The following is a 27,163-nucleotide window of genomic DNA, read 5'->3' as shown; positions in this document are numbered from 1 at the left end:
GGGAGGAAGATTTCGGTTTAACGTACCATCGATGACGAGGTCATAAGAAAGGCAGTAGAAGCTGTGTCAGAGGAAGGATGATGAAGAAACCTTCCTGTATTTTGCCTTATGTGGTTTATGGAAGCCAAGAAAACCCAGATGTTGACGTCTGAATGGTGGTCTGAATCGTCGTTCTAGAAAATGCTAGTGAGCGTATTATCCACTGCGCCATTTCGAGTGATCTGGAAAGAAGAGATACCTAGCTCTGTGTTTCAGTGCGTGCTAAGAGCTTCAATGCGAGTGGGTCAACAAGTTCGCCATCAAAAGATTTTAGCTATTGGAGTACTACAGTTTTGTGTTATCTGTAGTTGTAAAGGTCTTCATTCACAGTGTTTCTTTGCACTTTTGCGTCTCTGCAGATACAGTACAACGCCATATTCTAAATATTTTCTATAATTAGTACCGTAGAAATTGTTGATATTTATCTAATTCGATAGCTGCTCTGAAAACCTCTGTTACTGTTACAAGTTTCGATTGTTACTAAGCACCACCGGACACTCCGTGGCGTTCCATTTCACTCTAATGTCTTAAACACGGAATGGAAGAATTCATGACGAATTTTTAAACATTCTTCAGAAGATCTCAACCGGGACGACAACAATTCACATCCCCGGCCAGTCATTCAGATTTAGATATTCCGTGATTTCCCTAAATCGTTTAAGTCCAATGTGGATATGGTTCTTTGAAAAGGGGGATGCCCGATTTCACTCTCCATCCTTCTCCAGATCCGAACTTGTGCCCCGTCTCTCATGAGCTTGTAGCCAACAAGAAATTAAACACTAATCTTTCTTCTTTTTCTCTTTCATTTTGGCATAGCAGGTATGCTGTGGCGAAGCATGGGTCTCTCCATGGCCCCGTTGTTTGACTTACGGTCTATCACCATGGAGCCAACTCAGCAGGATAATTTCCATACAATAAGCGGGGACAGCTGGAACTTTTCCAGATGTGACAGAAAAACTGAAGGTTACCCCCTCCCCCCCCCCAAATGATAGAATCATATTCGATAAAATTAGATTGTATGTACTTTACACAATCGAGCAGCTGCTTTCGTCATCATGTAGGGATGAGTGAATGTATCGTCCGTTTAATGATTTTCAATCTTCCATTTGCTGATTTTAGATCTCTCCTCAAGGTCTCATAGAGTAAGACCGAACTTGGCGCAGCGATTATCGTATTGGACTACCATTTAGGAGTAACGCCGTTCGAATTCCCCTCATTTCCCGCAATCACTGTGAAAAAGTCGGGGTTTTTTCCTCGAGAAGGCAACGGTAAATTTTTTTCTCCCATCATTCCCAAATCCGAGCTTGAGTTCTGACGCTGAAGAACACCTTGTCGATGGGAAGTTCCTCTTTCTCCCTTTATGTCATGGAGTTAGGACACGTGACACTTTATGGCAGTTGTTGCGACGTGACGTACGTTGCGTTTTTTGAAAAAAGACACAACGGCTTTTCGCGGATGATGCTGTAGTATACAGAGAAGTTGCAGCATTAGAAAATTGTAGCGAAATGCAGGAAGATCTGCAGCGGATAGGCACTTGGTGCAGGGAGTGGCAACTGACCCTTAACATAGACAAATGTAATGTATTGCGAATACATAGAAAGAAGGATCCTTTATTGTATGATTATATGATAGCGGAACAAACACTGGTAGCAATTACTTCTGTAAAATATCTGGGAGTATGCGTGCGGAACGATTTGAAGTGGAATGATCATATAAAATTAATTGTTGGTAAGGCGGGTACCAGGTTGAGATTCATTGGGAGAGTGCTTAGAAAATGTAGTCCATCAACAAAGGAGGTGGCTTACAAAACACTCGTTCGACCTATACTTGAGTATTGCTCATCAGTGTGGGATCCGTACCAGATCGGTTTGACGGAGGAGATAGAGAAGATCCAAAGAAGAGCGGCGCGTTTCGTCACAGGGTTATTTGGTAACCGTGATAGCGTTACGGAGATGTTTAATAAACTCAAGTGGCAGACACTGCAAGAGAGGCGCTCTGCATCGCGGTGTAGCTTGCTCGCCAGGTTTCGAGAGGGTGCGTTTCTGGATGAGGTATCGAATATATTGCTTCCCCCTACTTATACCTCCCGAGGAGATCACGAATGTAAAATTAGAGAGATTAGAGCGCGCACGGAGGCTTTCAGACAGTCGTTCTTCCCGCGAACCATACGCGACTGGAACAGGAAAGGGAGGTAATGACAGTGGCACGTAAAGTGCCCTCCGCCACACACCGTTGGGTGGCTTGCGGAGTATAAATGTAGATGTAGATGAACATTTTATAACACTCCAATAAGCAGTAGCAAGTCAATGTGTACTCGTCGGTAAACAGCAAGCGGATTACAGCCAATTCAGTTTATGTAACGAGTGCGTGGGGCACGGAAGAATCGTCTTCGGTGATTTGTTTATGTTGAAAATACCGAGTTGCAACGTAGTTCGGGTTAATTTTAAGTTGGCTGGATAAGTTGCTTCAAAGGACGGAGAGATACTGGCATACTAACTCCAATAACTGTTGTGTTGAAATCACCATTAGGGTAGATGATAGCTTGATTTCTTTCTTGGGGGAGAGTGTTTTCAGCCTTCTAACAGCGATTTGTTACAGCCCAAACGTTGAAATAATGGGTTTAAAACATAATAAAATGATTCCATTTGACGATTTTTCTATGAGAGGCAGTCAAATAGAAAACAGGCAGGTCGAAAAAAGTAAGTGAACGGTTCATTATTGCAAAAAATTATCGCCATAATTGTTAACACTGCTGTCCCACCATAAGATAATACAGTCAATATCTTCATGGAAAAATGTTTGCAGTTGTCTACGGGACCGTGATTGAACCCAGGCGCCACCTCTTCGTCCGAAGTAAATCTACGGCCGTGAATGTCCTTTTCCAGGGCTCCAAAAATATGGAAATCGCTTGGGGGGAGATCGGAATTGTATGGAACACGTGTAAAGGTTTCCCAGCGATACAATAAGGGCAACACATGGTTCTTGTGACTGGCTTAATGCGGCCCGCCACTAAATCCTCTCCTGTGCCAATCTCTTCATCTTGGAGTAGCACTTGCACCAGCTTCCTCAATTCTTTGCCGGATATATTCCAACAGCTGTCTTCTCACATTGTTTTACCCTATATGTCTCTCTCTACTGCCGTGGAAGTCATTCCCTGATGTCTCAAAGCATGTCCTATCATGCTGTCCTTCCTTCTTGTCAACGTTTTCCACATGTTCCTCCGGCCTCTGTGGCCGAGCGGTTCTAGGCGTTTCAGTCGAGAACCGCGCTGCTGGTACGGTCGCAGGTTCGAATCCTGCCTCGGGCATGGATGTGTGTCGTGTCTTTAAGTTAGTTAGGTTTACGTAGTTCTAAGTCTAGGGGACTGATGACCCCAGATGTTAAGTCCCATAGTGCTCAGAGCCATTTGAACCATTTTTGAACCACATGTTCCTCTCCTCATCGATTCACTTTGGTATAATGCTGTGCCCCAAAAGAAGATTCTCAGAAACTTGTTCCCCAGTATGAGACCGATGTCTCGAACTAGAAGGTATCTTTTGGCTGTGTGGACTATTTATTTGCATGCCTTAATCTGCTTTTTTTCTCCTCCGTGCTTCGTCCGTCATATATTATTTTGCTTCCGTGGTAGCAGAATTCTATTTCACCTAATTCGTGGTCTCCAATTTTGATGTTAAATTTTCAGCAAATCTACTTCTAATCCTTACTTTCATCATTCTTCGATTCACTCTCAGTCCTTAGTGTTTGTTCATTAGTCCGTTCATTCCATTCAATAGGTCCTCCAATTCTCCTTCACATTCACTGAGAGCAGGATATCGTTTCACCCTGAATTATAACACCACTACTGAAGCTTTCCTTTATTCTGAGCATTGCTTCTTGTATGTATAGACTGAACAGTATTGGCGAAAGTCTACGTCCTTGTCATGAATGTTTTCTTTTGAAACATTAGCCAATGCCAATCCACGATGGTCATAAACACGTACAAATCTGAGGAAATGTTCACGAATTATGAAAAATTTTTTGTTTTTATCAACATATAGAGCACAAAACACAAACTATTCTGTCTCAAAAACATCAGCAGCTTCATCTGCCAGCACAGTCAAAATCTTAGCTTTATAAATCTTCTAAACAAGTTCTCTGCACATGGCAGTGTCAATAACTTCATTCTTTCCTGATATATTTCGCGTTAGCGCCTGCACTATTAAGACTGTTTTTTAGCATTAAATCTCCTGCCTCAATTCGGTATCTGAATAGAGAATTAAATTTACCATCGTTTCCACTTTCGCCTTCATCTAGTGACAGCTGCCCACAATTCCTGTGTTCTCTCAGTTATAATACCTCTCATCCGTAAAAGAAAACGGTATAAAAAATTAGAAAAAGCTTCGCTCTGGTTTCACTCATTCTTTTTTTACAACTGTGTTTGCAGTTTAATGGTAACATTATCTGTCTTCTTTTCAAACACTAATAAAAATTCTGAGATGAATTGCTGGCTTCCTCGTGATACCGTCTATTTTCTAGATCTCTGAATTCTTGTGAGTCTTCAGTTTTTCCCGGCGTACTTCATGGCGAAAGAGCTCACGGGTGAACAGCCGGGCATTAGACACTAACACCCGGCTGTTCACCCATGAATTTTTTCCTCTGAATTCTTGTTTTTCAATTTTCCATTTTGTGAATGGTTTTCTTCACTAATTAACTGAACTGAACATGTGCACCTTTCCTCGAGTGAAATTCAGCTGCAAAAATAACATAGAACTTACAGACAACATGCTTATTTGGTTCTCAATAAGCCGACCATGGAAATTCTAACAAGCATTGCCATTTTGCCAAAAGGAAATTTGTAATTTGTAGGTGGAACCCAAGTTTACGCAATATAGTTATCTATATTGTTCCTTATCTTCGTATCGATAGTTCTGTGAAGAAAGGGTGACTGTGTCATACCGCTTGCAGTTTGGACGAGTACAGAATATTATATGTTCCTGGTTGCGGTTCAGTAACCTTGTGAAGCTCTCTTCCACATAGTTGTGTTGTTCCTGAAGGCTGTGCCGAAGATTTGTTCACTACACTTCGTTCATCATAAGAATAAACCTGATGTAAACAAACACAAATGAGACGATTGGTTAGAAGCCTTTGCACACATGCATTGGTGGTGTCACGCTCTTGGAACTAGGTTTACTTATGTATTAGATCTCTTTACCATATTAAAGCAAATTAAACTTTAACAAATTCTCATATATTAAGATCCATTAATGTTTTTATTAACCATTCTGTAGCTGTGTAGTTTTTATTTCAAAAATCGTGTGCAGTCGCAGTCTCTGTAAACTCTAACTGTGAAGTGATTGTCGCGCTATTAATAAGTACTGTAAAAATGGCTGGCGCTGCTTCCTGCTCCGTAATGAAACACGCCCGTGAAACACAGTTAAAAATGGCGAAAAACGGGATTTTCTTAATGTTTCTCACAAGATTACAGAGAAAATAAGTGCTGAAGTGATGAGGAATACCACTCAATCCACGATAAGAAGATTGCAGCACTGCATTTTTACCAATGCTCATCGCTTCGAACACCTACTGTAAATGGACGTTCATGGCACCTTTGTGACCTTCGTTGATCTTCAAAGACCTTACTGTTATACATCATTGGATTCGTCTCGATAGCCGCTATCATAAAATAAGTACCAAACTGTAGCATGCCATTTTAAAAAGTTGACCTTCATATCTCTGAAGCGACCCTACCTAGCAACAAAAACCCAACGTCATATTATGTTCCCCGTTGCCCCATGCAACTTCCGTCCCACAAACTTTTCAGCTCCTATCACACTTTCGGAGTTATTCTTGGTGGCAATAGTTAGTGACTCACCCTGTAGATTTCGAGGAACCTGGTGTCACCATATCTGTGAAACGCTGGCGAAATTACGGCATGCCATGAAGGAGAAACGCAACTGTGATGGGGGGGGGGGGGGGGGGAGGGGGGTGCTGAGAAGTTACGTCAGTTCGAGCGCGAGAGACACTGGAGCGCTAGCCTATGGTATCCCCACGCCATTATCACGCCTTCAGCACCCTAAAAAAGGCCTTGAACGGCAGTTGCGGACTCCTTCACGCAGCAGGACACCGTGTTTTACCAAACAGGTATCTTCAACTTCGTGTGTCGGTGGGATCATTGCCTCAACGCTCACGCCGATTTTGTACTGCACGGTCGTCGAACATAAACTTTTTGATCATCATTTATAACATGAATAGCAATGCTAAAAATGTTATATGAATCCCGAAGCGCGCGTTACTGACGTGACAAAATGACGCAGTTCGCTAGAGTGGCATACTAAATCATAACCACTGCGCAACGCCCCACCATTCGCCTTCTTATACGTACGCTTCTACAGTCTCCCTCTTTTGTGGTTGCACCTAAAGCGTTTGAAAATTCCGTGCCAAAAAAAAAAAAAAAATATTCTTACGTGTTTGGGGTTAAACCCTATTTTATGTTTCGACATAGTCTCCTTTTAGACTTACACACTTCGTCCAACGCTGCTCTAATTTGTTGATCCCTTCCGAGTAATAGGAATTGTTCAAGTCTGCAAAATAGCTATTAGTTGCTGCAATCACCTCCTCATTTGAATAAAATCTTTGTCCCACCAGCCTTTTCTTCAAATTGGGGAACAAATAGTAGTCTGGGAGAGCCAAGTCTGGAGAATAGGGGGGAAGTGAAACGAGTTGGAATCCTATTTCCATTAATTTTGCAACCGCAACTGCTGAGGGGTGTGCTGGTGCATTGTCGTGATGGAAAAGGACTTTTTTGGGGTCCAATCGCCGGCGTTTTTCTTGCAGCTCGGTTTTCAAACGGTCCAATAACGATGAATAATATGCACCTGTAAGTTTTACCCTTTTCCAGATAGTCGATGAGGATTAGCCCTTGCGAATCCCAAAAGACAGTCGCCATAACCTTTCCAGCCGAAGGAATGGTCTTTGCCCTTTTTGGTGCAGATCCTCCCTTGGTAACCCATTGTTTCAAAAACGTGTGTGACATCTTATGGGACTTAACTGTTAAGGTCATCAGTCCCTAAGCTTACACACTACTTAATCTAAATTATCCTAAGGACAAACACACACACCCATGCCCGAGGGAGGATTCGAACCTCCACCGGGACCAGCCGCACAGTCCATGACTGCAGCGCCTCAGACCGCTCCGCTAATCCCACGCAGCACCCATTGTTTAGATTGTTCTTTGGTCTCAGGAGTATAGTAATGTATCCATGTTTCATCCACAGTGACGAAGGGACGCTTAAAGTCCTGCGGATTCTTCCTGAACAGCTTCAAACCATCCTTGCAACACTTCACACGATTCCGTTTTTGGTGAAGAGTGAGCAATCGTGGAATCCATCTTGCGGATAGCTTTCACATGTCCAAATGTTTATGCAAAATATTATGTACCCGTTCATTCGAGATGCCCACAGCACCAACAATCTCACGCACCTTAACTCTTCTGTCATCTATCACCACATCATGGATTTTATCAATGATTTCTGGAATTGTAACCTCCACAGGGTGTCCAGAACGTTCAGCATCACTTGTGCCCATATGGCCACTCCGAAAATGTTGAAACCACTTATAAACTGTTCTAATCGAAGGTGCAGAGTCACCATAATGTTTATCAAGCTTCTCTTTAGTCTCCTGAGGCGGCTTACCTTTCATATAGTAATGTTTAATCACCACACGAAATTCTTTTTTCGTCCATTTTTTGACAATCACTTCCTTGGTTCACACGAATGCCAAACACAAAGAAATAGACCAATATGGCTAAAACTTGGTGTGTGTTCTTTCCAAAGATGCTACTAACTAAACATGACCTCGATATGCGCCGGTGGTGCCATCTCTCGGACTTTGCACGGACCTTTCAAACGCCTCGGGCACGCAGACCACCATCCCATATAGGCAAGATCCATGGTTTGTGAAATCCAAAAGTTCTGGCGTTGGGTTCCTGGTCAGTCCTAGGATTTCTATCTGTAACTTGTCAAAGCTTTAAACTCTGTCATGGTTTATTTAAGTGAAGCTGGGCTGCATCGAGGTTCGAGGTTCGGATTCCACGTCAAACTGTAGGGCCAGCTATAACTGGCTCTGTAAGTCAGTATAAAGGTTGGAGGAAGACAGGCACCTCCTACAAATCCTTATTCTACACATCCTCTGTTATGCCAGTCCCACCTGGATATTCGCCCCACCCAAATTCTATAAGTCCCTCCAGATCCTCAAATGCCATGCACTCTGCCTTGCTTTCCGTATCCGTTTCCTGTCCCCCACGCAGATCCTCTACAACCTGATTCCTTTCCCCCATCTGCCCCTATTTCTCAAACAAATCCACATACTCTACACCTCCTGCCACCTTGATCCCCCTCATTCCCTGGTTGCTCCTCTCCCATCCCCACCCTATGCCACACCTTCACTGTTGTGTCCCCCCTACCCTCCATCTCTACACATCTCCTTTCCCAAGGTGGTTTCCGTCAACTCCCCATCCCACATGATGCCATCTCTCCCTCCATTTATCCCTCCTATCAACTCTGATCCTCACCCTCCTTCCTTTCCTTTGTCCCCTTCCCCTCCCCCCTCCCATCCTGTTTTTTCCCTGCCTACCCTCTCTGCCTCCCTTCTCTCCCCCAAGTCCTTTTGCTTTGCCTTTCACCATTCCCTTTCGCGACTGCCCTGCTGCCCGCTTCTGAGTCTTTTCTCTTTGTCAGTTGCCCCCGCCTTTCATTTTTCCTCTCCTCCCCCTTTTTTTTCCCCCTCATCTGTCCAGCCCCCCCCCCCCATCTGCCCTTGCCTGTGGTGTGTCATCTTCGTGCTGACTTTTTAGTGCAGTGTTTCCAGTGATTGTTAAGCGTTGTGCGTCTTTTCCGAAGTGTTGCGAACGGACACCACACTGTCACAGGCTGTGATTTTTATATCTCTTGCGAACAGAATCCAGACTGTCGCCGTATTTTTTAATTGTCTGTCCACTATTTTGCCTGTCCGCTTTCTGTGTATTTTATTATCATTGCCCACCATTTGTTTTATGTTTTAGCTTTCCACAATTTTCTGCCGTTTTAGATTTTACGTTACCGTTTTATAGCCTGATTTTATTGTTTCTTATCTTCTTATGATTTAAAAATTCTGTAGGATGAAGAGCGGCGTACTAAGCTGCTGCCAGCCCGCCCCCTTCGGGGGGACTCGAAATCCAATAAAGGAAAAAAAAGAAAGAGACCTTCTATCGGACCATGCCTAGTAAAGCACCGTGGTGTTCAAACCGACCCTCGGGTTGACTGCTTTTCCTCTTATCTTCTATTATTTTTATAGATGACGAGCATGGAGGTAGGGTGGGGTGGGGTGGGGGGCTTGCAGAAGGTGTAGGGGGGAAAACAGCAATGAGACGGCTCTCTCCTCAGCAAACCCTGGACCCGCGCGTGTTTGTCGTAGCGTAAGCAGACAGTTGAAAGCCGGCAAGCGGTAGAGTCCTACAACAAGTAGCTCCATAGAAAAACGAGCAGTCTCCTGTGTTTTATGTCGATACATGTACTGCCCGTAAGCACTCAGAGGAGGCAGAGAGTGAGTAACGAGCTCTGGTCTGTCCGCAGGATGAGTTCGGTGACTGCGTCCCTGCCGACGCTGCTGTCGTCGGCGGCGTCCACCGTTTCGTGGTTCTTCCCGGCGCTGGTGGCCGCCATCGCCTACTTCAACTACGACCTGCTGGACCCCGAGTCGCGGCCCATCGAGATGCAGCCAGACATGCTGCTCGACTCCTACGACTTCATCATAGTCGGCGCCGGGTCCGCAGGTGAGTCAACACCGCTGGCATTCGTCATTTAAACCTTAACTCGCGACGTGAATTTTCAGCGAGGTATACTACGAGGTGCGGTTTCTGGCCTAGGATCCCTATGTTCAAACAGAGATTTAAGGCATAAATAATTTGAAAATTTTACCTATGTTACACTGACGAAAAAAAAAATCGCAGCACCAAAAAATAATTGATAATTAATTGAAACCCTCAGCTGCCGACAGGTGTTATTAATATTCCTCGATGGGGAATGGCTACCCAGCCATTGATCTTCGTCTGTGCGAATGCGCACAGGTTGCCCGAACTCTTACGGCAGTCGCCATATTGTGCGCGAGTAATGAGTGGATGGGCAAAAATAGGTACATTACATATGTAGAATTGTGGACAGTTGGGAATGTGGGTCTCACGGGAAGCGTGCAAGGGATGAGTCCCTGCAGTCGCACTATTCATCTGTGTCCTCGGTGCCTCAGATGGATAGAGCGTCTGCCATGTAAGCAGGAGATTCCGGGTTCGAGTCCGGTCGGGGCACACATTTTCAGCTGTCCCCATCGAGGAATATCAATAACACCTGTCGGCAGCTGAGTGTTTCAATTAATTATCATTTATTCTAGAGAATCTGCACGGTCATCAACGGTATCTGTTCTTTCGAGAACAGTTACTATCTTCATATACAAAAAATAATTGATGTATAGTAGTGAAATCCGAGAATACATCACTCTATTTAATATATTTAAGTGATGAACATTGCAAGATCACAGGTTAAGGTGAGCGCGAGATGACTTGTATAGGCACACATATTCAAATACGAAATTATGTAAACACGCACAATACAGCGCTGTGATCGGCAACGCCTATATAAGACAACAAGTATCTGGCACAGCTGTTAGATCTATTACTGCTGCTACTGTGGGAGGTTATCAATATTTAAGTGAGTTTGAACGCGGTGTTATAGCCGGCGCACGAGCGCTGGGACACAACATCTCCGAGGTAGCGATGAAACGGGGATTTTCCCATACGACCATCTCACGAGTGTACCGTGAAAATCAGGAAGCCGGTAAAATATCAAATCTCCGACATCACTGCGGGCGGAAAAAGATCCTGTAAGAACGGAACCAGCGACGACTGAAGTGAATTGTTCAACGTGACGGAAGTGCAACCCTTCCGCAAACTGCTGTAGATTTCAGTGCTGGGCCATCTACAAGTGTCAGCGTGCTAACCATTCAACGAAACATCATCGATATCGGTTTTCGGAGCCGAAAGGTCCACCCATGTACCCTTGATTACTGAACGACACAAAGCTTTACGCCTGATCTAGGCCCGTCTACACCGACTTGGACTGTCGATGGCTGGAACATACTGTCTGGTCGGAAGTGTCTCGTTTCAAATTGTATCGAGCGGATGGACGTGTATTGGTATGGAGACAACCTCTTGAATTTAATTTGAATTTTAATAATCAACAACCTCAGTTGCACCTTTTACCTAGAATTTATCTAGGTTTCAGTCGGGATAACCCAACCTTCTTCAGAAAAACAGTACAGTACAACACTCGTGGCTGCCGCATCGCCCGCATCTCGTGGTCGTGCGGTAGCGTTCTCGCTTCCCACGCCCGGGTTCCCGGGTTCGATTCCCGGCGGGGTCAGGAGTTTTCTCTGCCTCGTGATGGCTGGGTGTTGTGTGCTGTCCTTAGGTTAGTTAGGTTTAAGTAGTTCTAAGTTCTAGGGGACTGATGACCATAGATGTTAAGTCCCATAGTGCTCAGAGCCATTTGAACCATTTTTTTGAGCTGCCGCATCGCGGTGGCGAAGTGGGGCCGAGGGAGTTCCAGATACGTTTTATACTCTGACGCTAATTTATGGATTTGTAGTTTTAGCTTGACAATGTCCACTATGCACAAACTGTAGTTACTGTTTTTCTGAAGGAGGTTGGATTATCCGACTGAAACCTAGGTAAATTCTAGGTAAACGGTGCAACTGAGGCTGTTGATTATTAAAATTAAAATTTATATTTATACAGTTGCTGACAGGGCCGCGAAATGTTGACGATATTTAACCTCTTGAATCCATGGACCCTGCATGTCAGCAGGGGACTGTTAAAGATGGTGGAGGCTCTGTAATGGTGTGGGGCGTGTGCAGTTAGAGAGTTACGGGACTCCGGATTCGTCCAGATAACGACTCTGACCGGTGACACGTACGTAAGCATCCTGTCTGATCACCTCCATCCGTTCACGTCTATTGTGCATTCCTATTGACTTGGGCAATTCCGTCAGGACAATGCGACACCCCACATATCCAGGATTGCAACACAGTGGCTCCAGGAACACTCTTCTGAGTTTAAAAACTCCCAATGACCACCAAACTTCCCAGACATGAACATTGTTGAGCATATCTGAGATGCCCTGCATCGTGCTGTTCAGAAGAGGTGTCCACCTACTCGTAATCTTTCGGATTTATGGACAGTCCCGCAAGATTCATGGTGTCAATTCCCTCCAGCAAGACTTCAGGTATTAGTCGAGTCCAAGCCACGTCGTGTTGCGGTACTTTTGCATGCTCGCGGGGGCCCTACAGGATATTAGGCTGGTGTGCCAGTTTCTTTGGCTCTTCAGTGTGTGAAATACTGGTACGTTAATAACAAGTGTAACCCCAGAATATTGAATGCAAACTCGCGAATGTGCATGCATTGTGTTGTACACGTGCCGGATGTCAGTTTGTGATATGGACGTCCATGTCTGTCGCACCTGGCAGGTCGATACGGGGACGGTTAATGCTTGTTATGGATGACGCTGGAGTTGACGTACGATAGCGTCCCAAATGCGCTTGATGAGAGAGAGATCTGGTGATCTAGCAGACCAAGACAACATGTCAACACTCTCTAGAGCATGTTGGGTTAACAGCGTTACGTGAGCGAGCGTTATCCCCGTTGAAAAACACCTCCTAGAATGCTGTTCATTAATGGCAGCGCAATAACTCGTATCACCAGATAGACGTACAAATTAACAGTCAGGATGCGTAGGATAACCGCGAGAGTGTTTCCGATATACGAAATCGCATCAACGATCATAGCTGCAGGCCTGAGTGCAGTGGGTCCAGCACGCAGACCGGCTGGTTGCAGACCCTCAATCGGTTTCGTTCTAACCAACACACGGTTTTCACTGGCGCAGAGGCAGAATCTTTTTCATCAGAAAACACAATAAACGTTCACCCTGCCCTCCAATGAGCCCTCGCTTTTCTCTTTTGAAGTCCCAAATGACGGTGGTTTGAGGTCAGCGAAACGCATACTACAGGGCGTCTGGCTCGGAGCTGTCCTCGAAGCAACCTATTTGGAGCAGTTCGTAGTGTCACTATGGTGCCAAATGCTGCTCAAATTTCTGGTGCAGATGCAGTACGATGCACCAGAGCCAACCACCGAACACGATGGTCTTCCCTCTTGGTAATGCCACATGGCCGTCCAGGGCCCAGTCTTCTTGCGACTGTACATTCTCGTGACCACCACTGCCAGCAATCATGTACAGTGGCTACATTCCTGTCGAGACTTTCTTCAGATTCACAGAAGGAACATCCAGCTTTTCGTAGCCCTATTACACGACCTCGTTCCAATTCAGTGAGGTGCTGATAATGGCGACTTAGTAGCCTTAAAAGGTTTCTTGACTAACGTCAACTCACCGCACCCATTCTGAAAGGTAACTAATCTTCACGACCGTTACAGTGTGTATCTGAAGCAAACCTAACTTTCATCCTCATAATGGCGCTTCTAGCACTGCTCTTTTGCGACTGGCGCGAAATTTGAATAGACATCATATTTAAGATGTAGAAACATGCTTATCAACTTTCGTTTATGCCGCACAGCTCCTTCTTAGCGTTGTGATTTTTTTTCTGTCAGTGTATATAACATTATCTGACAAATCAGGCATTCAAAATGATATTTTCACTCTGCAGCGGAGTGTGCGCTGATATGAAACTTCGTGGCAGATTAAAACTGTGTGCCGGACCGAGACTCGAACTCGGGACCTTTGCCTTTCGCGGGCAATTGCTCTACTATTTTTTTAAAAATCTCATTTTGTTCGTTTTCTTTCGTTTCATCTGCTCGGTGCGGACGTCGCAAGACGCCCGTTTCAGTTTGTTGTTTGATCCATTTACTCAGTTTCTTTTTTTACAGAGGGCAGCTAACCCTCTGACCGAACACGCTGAGTTACCATGTCATCAGTCCCCTAGAACTTAGAACTACTTAAACCTAACTAACCTAAGGACATCACACGCATCCATGCCCGAGGCAGGATTCGAACCTGCGACTGTAGCAGTCGCGCAGTTCCGGACTGAAGCGCCTAGCACCACTCCCCCTTTACACGCATCACGTCATATCTCCTGATCTATGTGTCATACAATGATATTTCTTACGTGCATTCAGCGGCATATGTGAATACTGTCTGAAAAATTTGTTGCAAATAGTTAGTGGAAAAGAAACACAGTAACAAATTTAAACGTCATGCAGAATGCGGCAGTTTTGTCACCCATCTCAGTGTTTATGATGTCATACCCCCTGAACTATGATAGGTAAGTGGTTCTTACCCCCATATTGATTGTTGTCTAGCAGGCAGGAATTTGTGTGCAAAGTTTGATTGAAATCGGACTAGTGATTTATGAGGATGTGTGGAACACACACACACACACACACACACACACACACACACACACACACACACACACACTTTTTAAAATATATATGGATTTATTTTTACAGTTATTATTGTTGATTTTATTGCGGTATTTTACTTTTTATCGCACAGAATCAAATACACTGCTACTTTTTGTAATGACAGGTGTAAACGTAATGTGACAGAACTGAAATTTACGTTCTGCAAAATTACAGTATATCTGTAGCAAGTAAATTTTTATGTCAAACTTTCCAGGCTTCAGCTTTTACCTAAAAATGGCACTTGGTAGACTCAAAAATAAAGTTTGCAAAACTGACTTTCACTGTTGGAATCTACATTTTTCTTTACCACCACTCAGAACATTTTAAGTATTTTATTGGAGAAACAGAAAGGTGCCCATCGCGGTTTTACTGAAATTCTTCCTCTGAATGAATCTCTTGTGCGTTTTCAGATTTGTGGTAGCAGGATACTGCAATATCGTCGTCTTTTTTTCCACTGACATCTTCCTCAACCCGCTGACTAATAATTCCGTCAAACTTGGGACCGTTTAAATTTACGCGTTTCTGCAACACATTTTGTACTAACTAAAGAAAACAGGTGCGTAGTTCACGAGACACGGTCTAGGAAACCGCAACATGCACATGTCAACAACAAACAAAGAAGGCCATAATGCAATCGACAGTAAACCATTGTAGGGTTGGTGGCTTACGGAGGAAAATGGTGGATGTTAGGGATATAGAAGCATTCCCTGACCCTTGAAGAGCGAAAATTATCGCTCGGACTGACAAGCGACACCTCGTGAGCTAAGGGGTTTTCACGATAACGAAGCATTTTTAATTTTAGCTTTACGTTAAACAGAAAAAAAGCATGAACCGTGAAGTTAAACGTTGTCAGGCTTTACGAGACCAAGGTGAAAAATTCTCGACTTTGCATCTTTATCGCCGACCGGAGTGGCCGAGCGGTTCTAGGCGCCACAGTCTGGAACCGCGCGACCGTACGGTCGCAGGTTCGAATCCTGCCTCAGACTTGGCTATGTGTGATGTCCTTAGGTTAGTTAGGTTTAAGTAGTTCTAAGTTCTAGGGGACTGATGACCTTTGAAGTTAAGTCTCATAGTGCTCAGAGCCATTTGAACCATTTTTGAACCATTTTTATCAGCGAAATTTCTTTTTTGCCATACAAACTGCCGACATACTCCCAAATGAAAACAATGCTCCAAGAAGTACAGAATTGTTTCTTTAATTGCAGTCTATGGTCCCAAAAAAATTGTCGTTAAGCTATGGATTTCGTTTCACAACGACCATCTCCAGATCTAATTACAATGGACGAAGATTTATATTGTCCTAATGTGATTAAACCAAAGTGGCATCGTCAGTAGACATGAACAAAATTAACTGGCATCGTCTAACTGATATAATAATCACAGGAAGTCTTTTATGACTTCGGTTCCGAAAGTTCCGGAACCTGTACAGAAAATTGGAATAGAGATCATCATAAACATCATTTTCACCCTTTTTATTGTTCATGAAAAACACACAATGCGTATTGAACCACCATACAGCGAGGACTTCAGAGGTGGTGGTCCAGATTGCTGTACGCACCGGTACCTCTAATATCCAGTGGCACGTCCTTTTGCGTTGATGCATGCCTATATTTGTCGTGGCATACTATCCTCAAGTTCATCAAGGCACTGATGGTTCAGATTGTCGCACTCCTCAACGACGATTCGGCGTAGATACCTCAAACTGGCTGGTGCGTCACGTCGTCAATAAACAGCTCTTTTCAATCTATCCCAGGCATGTTCAATAGGGTTCATGTCTGGAGAACATGTTGGACGCTCTAGTCGAGCGATGACGTTATCCTGAAGGAAGTCATTCACAAGATGTGCACGATGGGGGCGCGAATTGTCGTCCATGAAGACGAATGCCTCGTCGATATGCTGCTGACATGGTTGCACCATCGGTTGGACGATGGCATTCACGTATTGTACAGCCGGTACGGTGCCTTCGATGACCACCAGCGGCGTACGTCGGCCCCACATAATGCCACCCCAAAACAGCAGGGAACCTCCACCTTGCTGCACTTGCTGGACAGTGTGTCTAACGCGTTCAGCCTGACCGGGTTGCCTCCAAACACGTCTCCGACGCTTGTCTGGTGGAAGGCGTATGTAACACTCATCTGTGAAGAGAACGTGATGCCAATCCTGAGCGGTCCATTCGGCATGTTGTTGGGCCCATCTCTACCGCGCTGCGTGGTGTTGTGGTTGTGAAGATGGACCTCGCCATGGACGTCGGGAGTAAAATGCAGCCTATTGCGCGTAGTTTGAGTCGTAACACAATATCATGTGGCTGCACGAAAAGCATTATTCAACATGGTGGCGTTGCTGCCAGGGTTCCTCCGAGCCATAATCCGTGGGTAGTGGTCAAACACTGCAGTAGTAGCCCTTGGACTTTCTGAGCGAGGCATGTTATCTACAGTTCCTGTCTGTGTGTATCTCCTCCATGTCCGAACAACATCGCTTTGGTTCACACGAGACGCCTGGACACTGCCCTTGTTGAAAGCCCTACCTGGCACAAAGTAACAATGCGGACGCGATCGAATCGCGGTATTGACCGTTTAGGCATGGTTGAACCAGGAGGAATGACTGGAACTGGTCGGGTGTCGCACCCCCTCCGTCTAATAGGCACTACTCATGCATGGTTGTCTACATCTTTGGCCGGATTTAGTGACATCTCTGAACAGTCAAAGGGAGTTTGACTGTGATACAATATCCACAGTCAACATCTATCTTCAGGAGCTTTGAGAACTGGGGTGATGCAAAAGTTTTTTTGATGTGTCTAGTATAACGCAAGCCAGACCACAGTGCTGGAAGAATCATTTTGCGAACTGCGCTACAGTTCACTTTTTGTTTGTGTATGTGTGTGTGTGTGGGGGGGGGGGGGGGGGGGGGGCTCTGAGCATCTGTTCGAATGTTTTTACAGCGTCTTGTAATTTGAAGGTGTGAAAAACGAATAATTAGATATTTGTTGATGAAGAGTGCAAACAAATGCAAATACTTAAGCTTTTACACTCCTGGAAATTGAAATAAGAACACCGTGAATTCATTGTCCCAGGAAGGGGAAATTTTATTGACACATTCCTGGGGTCAGATACATCACATGATCGCACTGACAGAACCACAGGCACATAGACACAGGCAACAGAGCATGCACAATGTCGGCACTAGTACAGTGTATATCCACCTTTCGCAGCAATGAAGGCTGCTATTCTCCCATGGAGACGATCGTAGAGATGCTGGATGTAGTCCTGTGGAACGGCTTGCCATGCCATTTCCACCTGGCGCCTCAGTTGGACCAGCGTTCGTGCTGGACGTGCAGACCGCGTGAGACGACGCTTCATCCAGTCCCAAACATGCTCAATGGGGGACAGATCCGGAGATCTTGCTGGCCAGGGTAGTTGACTTACACCTTCTAGAGCACGTTGGGTGGCACGGGATACATGCGGACGTGCATTGTCCTGTTGGAACAGCAAGTTCCCTTGCCGGTCTAGGAATGGTAGAACGATGGGTTCGATGACGGTTTGGATGTACCATGCACTATTCAGTGTCCCCTCGACGATCACCAGTGGTGTACGGCCAGTGTAGGAGATCGCTCCTCACACCATGATGCCGGGTGTTGGCCCTGTGTGCCTCGGTCGTATGCAGTCCTGATTGTGGCGCTCACCTGCACGGCGCCAAACACGCATACGACCATCATTGGCACCAAGGCAGAAGCGACTCTCATCGCTGAAGACGACACGTCTCCATTCGTCCCTCCATTCACGCCTGTCGCGACACCACTGGAGGCGGGCTGCACGACGTTGGGGCGTGAGCGGAAGACGGCCTAACGGTGTGCGGGACCGTAGCCCAGATTCATGGAGACGGTTGCGAATGGTCCTTGCCGATACCCCAGGAGCAACAGTGTCCCTAATTTGCTGGGAAGTGGCGGTGCGGTCCCCTACGGCACTGCGTAGGATCCTACGGTCTTGGCGTGCATCCCTGCGTCGCTGCGGTCCGGTCCCAGGTCGACGGGCACGTGCACCTTCCGCCGACCACTGGCGACAACATCGATGTACTGTGGAGACCTCACGCCCCACGTGTTGAGCAATTCGGCGGTACGTCCACCCGGCCTCCCGCATGCCTACTATACGCCCTCGCTCAAAGTCCGTCAACTGCACATACGGTTCACGTCCACGCTGTCGCGGCATGCTACCAGTGTTAAAGACTGCGATGGAGCTCCGTATGGCACGGCAAACCGGCTGACACTGACGGCGGCGGTGCACAAATGCTGCGCAGCTAGCGCCATTCGACGGCCAACACCGCGGTTCCTGGTGTGTCCGCTGTGCCGTGCGTGTGATCATTGCTTGTACAGCCCTCTCGCAGTGTCCGGAGCAAGTATGGTGGGTCTGACACACCGGTGTCAATGTGTTCTTTTTTCCATTTCCAGGAGTGTATTTCAATGCCATACTCGCCTTTGGGCTATCACAGCCATCTTCGTGTGGCCTACGTTTTTAATTACATTAATGTATTCGTGAGCAGCATGTCTTCCGCTCGTGTAACATGTTCCGTGTGTGGACTAGATGCTGCTAACGACTACATTAATGCAATTACTGGTTATTAAATTTAGCACTTGGAGATGGGCATGATAGCCCGAAGTCGGGTATGTCATTAAAATAAAAGATTTTTGAAAGTATTTGTGATTGGTTGCGATCTGCACAGACAACCACCAATGGCAGCTGACTTCACAAAAAGCAGCATGGATAAAATAAAAATATACACTTCTGAGAAAAATGGTCACACGAACAAAACTGCTTATTTTAAATTCACTTCTTCTCAATTCATAGAGATGTAAACATGTGTAACAGCAAGACGCAACCGATTAATGCATCGAAATTTTCTGTGACGGGCAGTTCTACTGATCACTGGCAAATGTTAGTTCTGCGCCAGTATTATAAACATTTTCCCGGGCAGTACTGTTTTGCACAACCTGTATGTATAAACCATACATTGTATCTTTACTCAACGTTTCTTTATGTGATTTAAAAATATAATGTTAAAAGTGTAATGGTTGTAGCATTATATGTGAAGTTCGCCACTAAGGCATTAGCTGTCGTCTTCTAACTCAATCAAAGAGCTTCGTATCTGAACACACGCGTGCAGTAGATCTCCGTGGTTGTTTTGGTGAGTTTGGTAAAGAGAGGTCCTCCAGCCAGATTAAGGGGCAGGTGGGATTCGACGAGGATGGGGATGAACTAAACTACGACTCTCCGGTATCAATGTTCTATGTGAGTGCTACTTTTCGGTAACTGTGATTTTTAGTTGCGTGAGGTGTTCGCTGAGGAGAGGACAATCAGCAGAGATAATGCAATCTACTGGCTACCTCAATCGTTTGATCTCTATCGCTGTGATTTTTACCTGTGGGGCAGTCTGAATGGCCAGGTGTACTCAGTAATCCTCACACGCTGGAAGAGGTACAGCAGAACACTGAAAACGCTGAAATGCGATTTATCAATGTAGATGTCACACTGTGATCTCTAACCAGTATCAACTAACTGGCGTTGGCAAGTATATCTGGTAACAGGTGTGTCTGTCCAGGTAAACATTATCACTGCAACGGTAGTGACATTTTTTCTCGCTTATAAAGGGTGTAAAACTGAGTACTGAAATCATTATGTGAAATGAAAGGAACGATAATACACTGTGAGTGAATAATGTTTTGCCGGCCGAAGTGGCCGTGCGGTTAAAGGCGCTGCAGTCTGGAACCACAAGACCGCTACGGTCGCAGGTTCGAATCCTGCCTCGGGCATGGATGTTTGTGATGTCCTTAGGTTAGTTAGGTTTAACTAGTTCTAAGTTCTAGGGGACTAATGACCTCAGCAGTTGATTCCCATAGTGCTCAGAGCCATTTTTTTTTTAATAATGTTTTCCCCTTGTTAAAGCCATCTCGTACTTCTAGAATTTTCTGCCATGTAGTCATTGATAAAGATTTGGAGATGTATTTTAAGTTTAATGATACGTAAGTGAGAAGAGTGGGAAGCACGAGTCTTCTAAGTAAAAACTGACACCGGGAATAGTTGAAGCGCGGTACTTGAAGATACACATAATAGTTTAACCGTGCAGTGTTGAAAAAAGTCCATCTTGTGAATACACTACTGTTCAATATTTGGTAAAACTAACGTAGTGGACCTCCGCCCCCCTCCCCCGTATTTTCCGTAGTTTGCGTTCGATATGTGTATATAATGTGTATAACACGCATCAAAAGTCCTAGTCAGAGCCTCGTCCGTTATATAATAAACATTTTTTGAATTTACCGTGCAGTTATACATTTTGTGATAAAAGGTGCTTTCAGTATGCTTATATATGGCATGAACGTTATTAGGTTATGCTATGGGTCATTCTCATACGTTGACTTCACGAACATGCAATCAAATTACCTTCTTTCAACATAACCAAGACTTCGGGCTACGCTACACAGCCAAAATATCAGGGGAGGGGGAGGGGGGGGGGACGGAAGGGATGGAGAGGGGAGGGAGGAGAGCAAAACCACCTCGAGCCGGCCGGGGTGGGCGAGCGGTTCTAGGCGCTTCAGTCTGGAACCGCGCGACCGCTACGGTCGCAGGTTCGAATCTTGCCTCGGGCATGGATGTGTGTGATGTACTTAGTTTAGTGAGGTTTAAGTAGTTCTAAGTTCTAGGGGACTGATGACCTCAGAAGTTAAGTCCCACAGTGCTCAAAGCCATTTGAACCAGGACCACCTCGAGCGCAACATACAAGTGCTGCTGCCCGGTAACCAAGCGTGAAACTTTTCTCAGAACGAATTAGCTTCTTGGTTCATTTCTTCGACGTAGATTATGTGGTGTCACCGCCAGACACCACACTTGCCTTCAAATCGGCCGCGGTCCATTAGTATACGTCGGACCCGCGTGTCGCCACTATCAGTGATTGCAGACCGAGCGCCGCCACACGGCAGGTCTAGAGAGACTTCCTAGCACTCGCCCCAGTTGTTCAGCCGACTTTGCTAGCGATGGTTCACTGACAAATTACGCTCTCATTTGCCGAGACCATAGTTAGCATAGCCTTCAGCTACGTCATTTGCTTCGACCTAGCAAGGCGCCATTATCATTTGCTATTTATCTTGTGATGCATGTACCGTCAGACCGATGTTCACCAATTATGGATTAAAGTTAAGTATTCCAGAAGCTACGTACCTTTTTTTGCTAGTCTCAATTCCTTGTCATTTTCCAGACCTCACGCCAGCCTGCGTGAGCTTAAACGCGTGCCTTTCGGCTACCTCATAGTGGCTTGGCTGTCTTGCCAAGTCACAACAGATTATAATTTATACATCAAAGTAAGAGTCGTAAGATCCGTAGAACTAAGTAGGAACGTCGGCCGATAAATGCCAAACGGCGCTGAAAGTTCAATGTTACTTTTAGTTGCAACTTGCGACTTATAATTACGGTTGAAATCACAGCCAGATACCTTAAAGTTGTTACTGTGAAAACTACGACTTTTCACTCATTCTGATTCGTAAAAAATACGTAATTTCTGGCCCACCTCTCGACATTTGATTGTAGTGGACTGGCTGCTAGCACTGTTCTGGCTGCCCTCTGCGTGCTGAATGCGGTAAAATGTGTGGACGCCTCTGCGCGTGTCGCTGTTTCTTGTATTTTGTAATGCACTCTATGACAAAAAAGTACTAGGCACCACGGAGGAATTGTCCGAATGGCACGGAAATCGATAGATGTGACGTAACATCTGCAAACAAGCAAATGATTAGAACTTCAGAAAAAGTGAGCAAGTCACGACATGTTGGTCCACTTCTGGCCCTTATGCAAGCAGTTATTCGCCTAGACATGAATTGGTAGAGTTATTGGACGTCTTCTCGTGCCAAATTCTATCCAGTTGGTGCGTCAGATTGATAAAATCTCAAAATGGTTCAAATGGCTCTAAGCACTATGGGACTTAACATCTGAGGTTATCAGTCCCCTAGACTTAGAACTACTTATACCTAACTAAGCGAAGGACATCACACACGGCCATGCCTGAGGCAGGATTCGAACCTGCGACCGTAGCAGTAGCGCGGTTCCAGACTGAAGCGCCTAGAACCGCTCGGCCACCAAGGCCGGCTCGAGGTGGTTTTGCTCTCCTCTCTCCCCTCTCCATCCCTTCCGTCCCCCCCCCCCCCTCCCCCTGATATTTTGGCTGTGTAGCGTAGCCCGAAGTCTTGGTTGTGTTGAAAGAAGGTATTCTACCCCTCATAACGCCATCAATATGTGTTCTTTGAGCCATTTTCAACACACAGTCACCATAAGCACGTCTGGAAAAGTCTGCAAACTTACTCGCTGCACCGTACTCTGACATGCACCAACACACCTATGCGTATGTGGACTGCTGCCAGCGCCACCGTGCGACGACCGCAGGTCAAATGCACCGCACGGTCATACCCCGAGGCGATTTAAACCCGCAAACCGCCCATCAGAGCGTTGTTTCACCATGTATCAGCTTTATCCTTAATTTATGAGCTTGAGTGTAGTAATAATCTTGCGAGTCATTCTTTTGATATCAGATTCACAGTTAAAAAATCACTGGTTTGGTAGCCGCTTCATGATAGGTACGTGGACATTAGCATTAAGTTGGGTAAGTCTGTTTGGGCCAGTAGCCTGATCTCAAACGAAAGCTTACCACATAAGTATGTCTTGGAGTCAGACTTTCATTCTAAGTGCCCACTGAAGTGATTTGGAATATTCAAATGGTGACCACGTGCTACGCACTTAATATAATACGAGGGTCACTACAAAAAAGACACGCACAATATTTTTTTTTTTCAAAAATCACACCTTTATTCCACATATTTGCTACTCGAAGTCATAGAAACATCCTTCTCGCTTGTGCTCAAATTTAATTTAAACTGTTTCCCAAATTACATTGTCGTAGTGCTCCATCAAGGTGGCTGTTGCATTTGATGTCCGCTTCAAGCAACGTGCAGTGTTATAGTAGTTCAAACGTGCTGGTTCTGACTTATACCATGCAGGTATATCGGTCTTAGTAACGGAGTGACGTAAGACAGCTGAAAGAGACATTTTGTCTTTGAGGAATGTATCAACATACTGTAAAAGTACCAGAGGTATATGAAATAAATCTGATGTAAAGAAAAAAGCATTGTACAGTTGTTTTGGAGTGACTCTTGTACAAGTTAACACACAGCCACTGAGTTCTCATGGCCAGCCGCTGTGGCCGAGCGGTTCCAGGCACTTCAGTCCGGTACTGTGCTGCTGCTGCAGTCGCAGGTTCGAATGCTACCACGGGCATGGATGTGTGTGATGCCCTTAGGTTAGTTAGGTTTAAGCATTCTAAGTCTGGGGGACTGATGACAGCTGGTTTACAAATCACTTGTCAATGTAAAAAGAACGAAGTAAGAGGAGTTGGTAAAACCGCTCAATTTGTTCTTATTCATGGACCTACTTTATTTTGTGCTGCGAAGTTAAATTTTTCTTTAATGAAAGTTTCTTCTTCTTCTAGTTTGGGTAACGGATGGCTAACTGTAGCTTTCGTTGCTTATAACAATGCAGGAAGAGCCGGTTTGGAATCCTTTGAAACTCGGGAAATCTTAGCTTACCGTACTATACCTGTTTCTGAAATTATTATTGCCTCGGGCATGGATGTGTGTGACGCCCTTAGGTTAGTTAGGTTTAAGCATTCTAAGTCTGGGGGACTGATGACCTCAGATGTTAAGTTCCCTAGAGCTTAGAGCCATTTTGAGTTCTCTTCATGCATTTGCTCACAAAGATGCTGCCTCACCCCCTTACTGCTGAACATGTAATGAGAATGTGTACGTATTTCATGCAGAAATCTGTTAATGCGTCAGGATTGGCCAGAAGGGGAAAGCAGTAGGCACCTGTTGAGGTGAAAAATCAAACATATTTTTAACTGCATGAATGTTTAATGCCATAAAAAGGAAAGGCAGGCCTAGAGAAGCCGCCGAGACTGAATGGGCTGCCGCCCAAGAGAGCAGGAGATCAGAACGTCTGCTCAGATCGGAAGCTGCCAGCAGAAGAGACCGGACGGCGTGTCCGCTCCCGGTAGCTGGCCGCGGTCCCACCCCCACTTCACCACCGCCAAGCCTCCCTATTGGTCGGCCAAATCGAAGATGCGCAGTTCGGTAGCGTTATCTCGTCAGCAACACGTGAATTTAGCTGCTGATGGTTCAAATGGTTCAAATGATTCAAATGGCTCTGAGCACTATGGGACTTAACATCTGAGGTCATCAGCCCCCTAGACCTAGAACTACTTAAACATAAGGACATCACAAACATCCATTCCCGAGGCAGGATTCGAACCTGCGACAGGAGTGCTGATGGTTCAACACGAGAGTTTCAAAGTGATCATGTCCGGTTCTGGGCAACGTGACTGAGACGCTGCAAGTAGCTGCCAGGCAGAAGGCGCTGACGAACATGAAGTGAGAAATAAAAATCAAATTTTTATACTAGTAAATCCATTCAGTAACGGCCCCCACTGTACAAATCTTTTGGGAAATAGGTATATGGTTTCTGCACCCCAAGTTTGCCTCCATATGGTTGTAACTGACAAATTTGGCTGACGAGACACACACTCGAAGCTTAAAATGTAATTGGAGCCCTTTAATGACGCAGTTGTTTCTCTAGTTCAAATATAGAAGTCGCACTGAAGTAAACTTTTTATTCGCATTATCTTACGAGCCCACACATCCCATTTACTATCGGAAAACCACCTTGTGCAAATAAGTACATTCACACTGCATGGCAGTGTGCGAAGGACAATGCGTTATGCCCTCGGCATCTGGCCTGCCCCTGTGGCTCAGCAATAAATGTGCTCGGCCGGACGGGATCAAAACGCAGTTCTCAGCGTTGATGACGGTGGTGGCTTGTGGCCGGCTGGACGATATTGAACAGCAGCAGTGCGTGCCCAGCTAGATCGCTCAAGCTCGAATCCCGGTCCACCAGGAAGGCAGCCAGGAGCAAGCAGAAAGCGCAGTCTTCAAATGGTTCAAATGTCTCTGAGCACTATGGGACTTAACTTCTAAGGTCATCAGTGCCCTAGAACTTAGAACTACTTAAACCTAACTAATCTAAGGACATCACACACATCCATGCCCGAGGCAGGATTCGAACCTGCGACCGTAGCGAAAGCGCAGTCTGCTACTTAAACAAGGTCTGGTGGTGGCATCTTGCTGGCTCATTTTGGCTCGAATAATGGCACTGACCTTGCCTAATGACAATAGGCTGGCCAAGACTGAGTGTCCGGATTTGGCGATGTATACCTCTACCCTGGTCCACTAACTTTTCTGAGGCAATAGCGGTTTTGCTCATCAATTCAGGGGGTGAGGCCAGACCGTTGAGCAACCGCGACACCAGTGGTCCAGTTTTATCGTCATAACAGCAACTCTACAGCCCCGGTGGCACTGTAATGGGGTCTCTATTTATCCTTTCAGAAGCTCCAGGTGGCGACTACGCGATGCCAGTGCACTGAAAACATATTCTTGCGCCAGTGCACCTACGTAGTTCCTGAGGTATCCCGCAAAAAGTCTACATCTACATACATACTCCGCGAGCCACCATATAGTGCGTGACTGAGGGTACCCTGCACTCGCAAATTGAGCGAGAAAAAATCGACGGTTGGTATGCCTCCGTACGACTTCTAATTTATCATATCTCATCTTTGTGGTCCTTATGTGAAGTGCATTTTGGAAGCAGAATAATCGTTCTGCAGTCTCTAAATTTTCTCAGTAGGGTTTCTCGGTAAGAACTTCGCCCTCATCAGGGATTCCTATCTGAGTTCCCAAAGCATCCCTCAGACTTGCATGTTGTTTGGACCGACCGGTAGCAAATCTGACAGCCTGACTCTGAATTCATTCGATGTGTTCCTTTAATCTGATCTAGTGCGGGTCCCAAACACTCGACCGTAGCTTAAGAATGGGTCGTACTAGTGACCTACGTAAGGTCTCCTTTATAGGTCAACCACACTTTCCTAAATTTTCTCCAATTAACCAATGTCGACCATTCACCTTCCCTAACACAATCCTCACATGCTTGTTACATTTCATGTCGCTTTGCAACGTTATGCCCAGGAATTTAAACAACGTGACCGTGTCAAGCGGGACATTACTAACGCTGTATTCGGACATTACAGGTTTGTTTTTCCTCATCTGCGTTAACTTTCATTTTTCTACCTTTAGAGTTAGTTGCCATTCATCCCACAAACTACAAATTTTGTCTAAGTTATCATACGTCCTCCTACAGTCACTCAACGAAGACACTTTCCTGTACGCCACAGCATCACCAGGAAAAAATCGCAGATTGCTGCTCCCCCTGTCCATCAAATCATTTACGTGTATAAGGAATAATAACGGTCTTATCACACTTCCCTGGAACACTCGTGACGACACCCTTCTCTCTGACAAACATTCGGCGTCGAGGACAACGTACTGGGTTCTAGCCACTCACATATTGGGAACCTATTCCGTACGGTCGTACCTTTGTTAACACTCTGCCGTGGGGCAATGCGTCAAATGCTTTTCGGAACTGTGGGAACATGAAATATGCCTGTTGTCCTCCATCCATAGTCCGAAGGATGGTTCAGATGGTTCAAATGGCTCTAAGCACTATGGGACTTAACATT

At 45.5% G+C, this 27,163-nt stretch overlaps 1 protein-coding gene across 1 annotated transcript in view; it reads left to right on the top strand.

Annotated features, from left to right (window-relative positions):
• The first annotated feature begins 9,627 nt into the window (after window positions 1-9,627).
• Window positions 9,628-27,163, top strand: part of LOC124545270 (glucose dehydrogenase [FAD, quinone]-like) — an 83,860-nt gene continuing 66,324 nt past the window's right edge. The window contains exon 1 of the mRNA XM_047124152.1: window positions 9,628-9,826. Coding sequence (XP_046980108.1) covers window positions 9,628-9,826 — 199 coding nt within the window. The remainder of the gene's footprint in view (window positions 9,827-27,163) is intronic.

This window comes from Schistocerca americana, chromosome 8 (assembly GCF_021461395.2).
Source record: "Schistocerca americana isolate TAMUIC-IGC-003095 chromosome 8, iqSchAmer2.1, whole genome shotgun sequence".
Classification (NCBI taxonomy): domain Eukaryota; kingdom Metazoa; phylum Arthropoda; class Insecta; order Orthoptera; family Acrididae; genus Schistocerca; species Schistocerca americana.
Note: the sequence above shows the minus strand (reverse complement) of the source record. Positions and strands in the feature narration are given on the sequence as shown.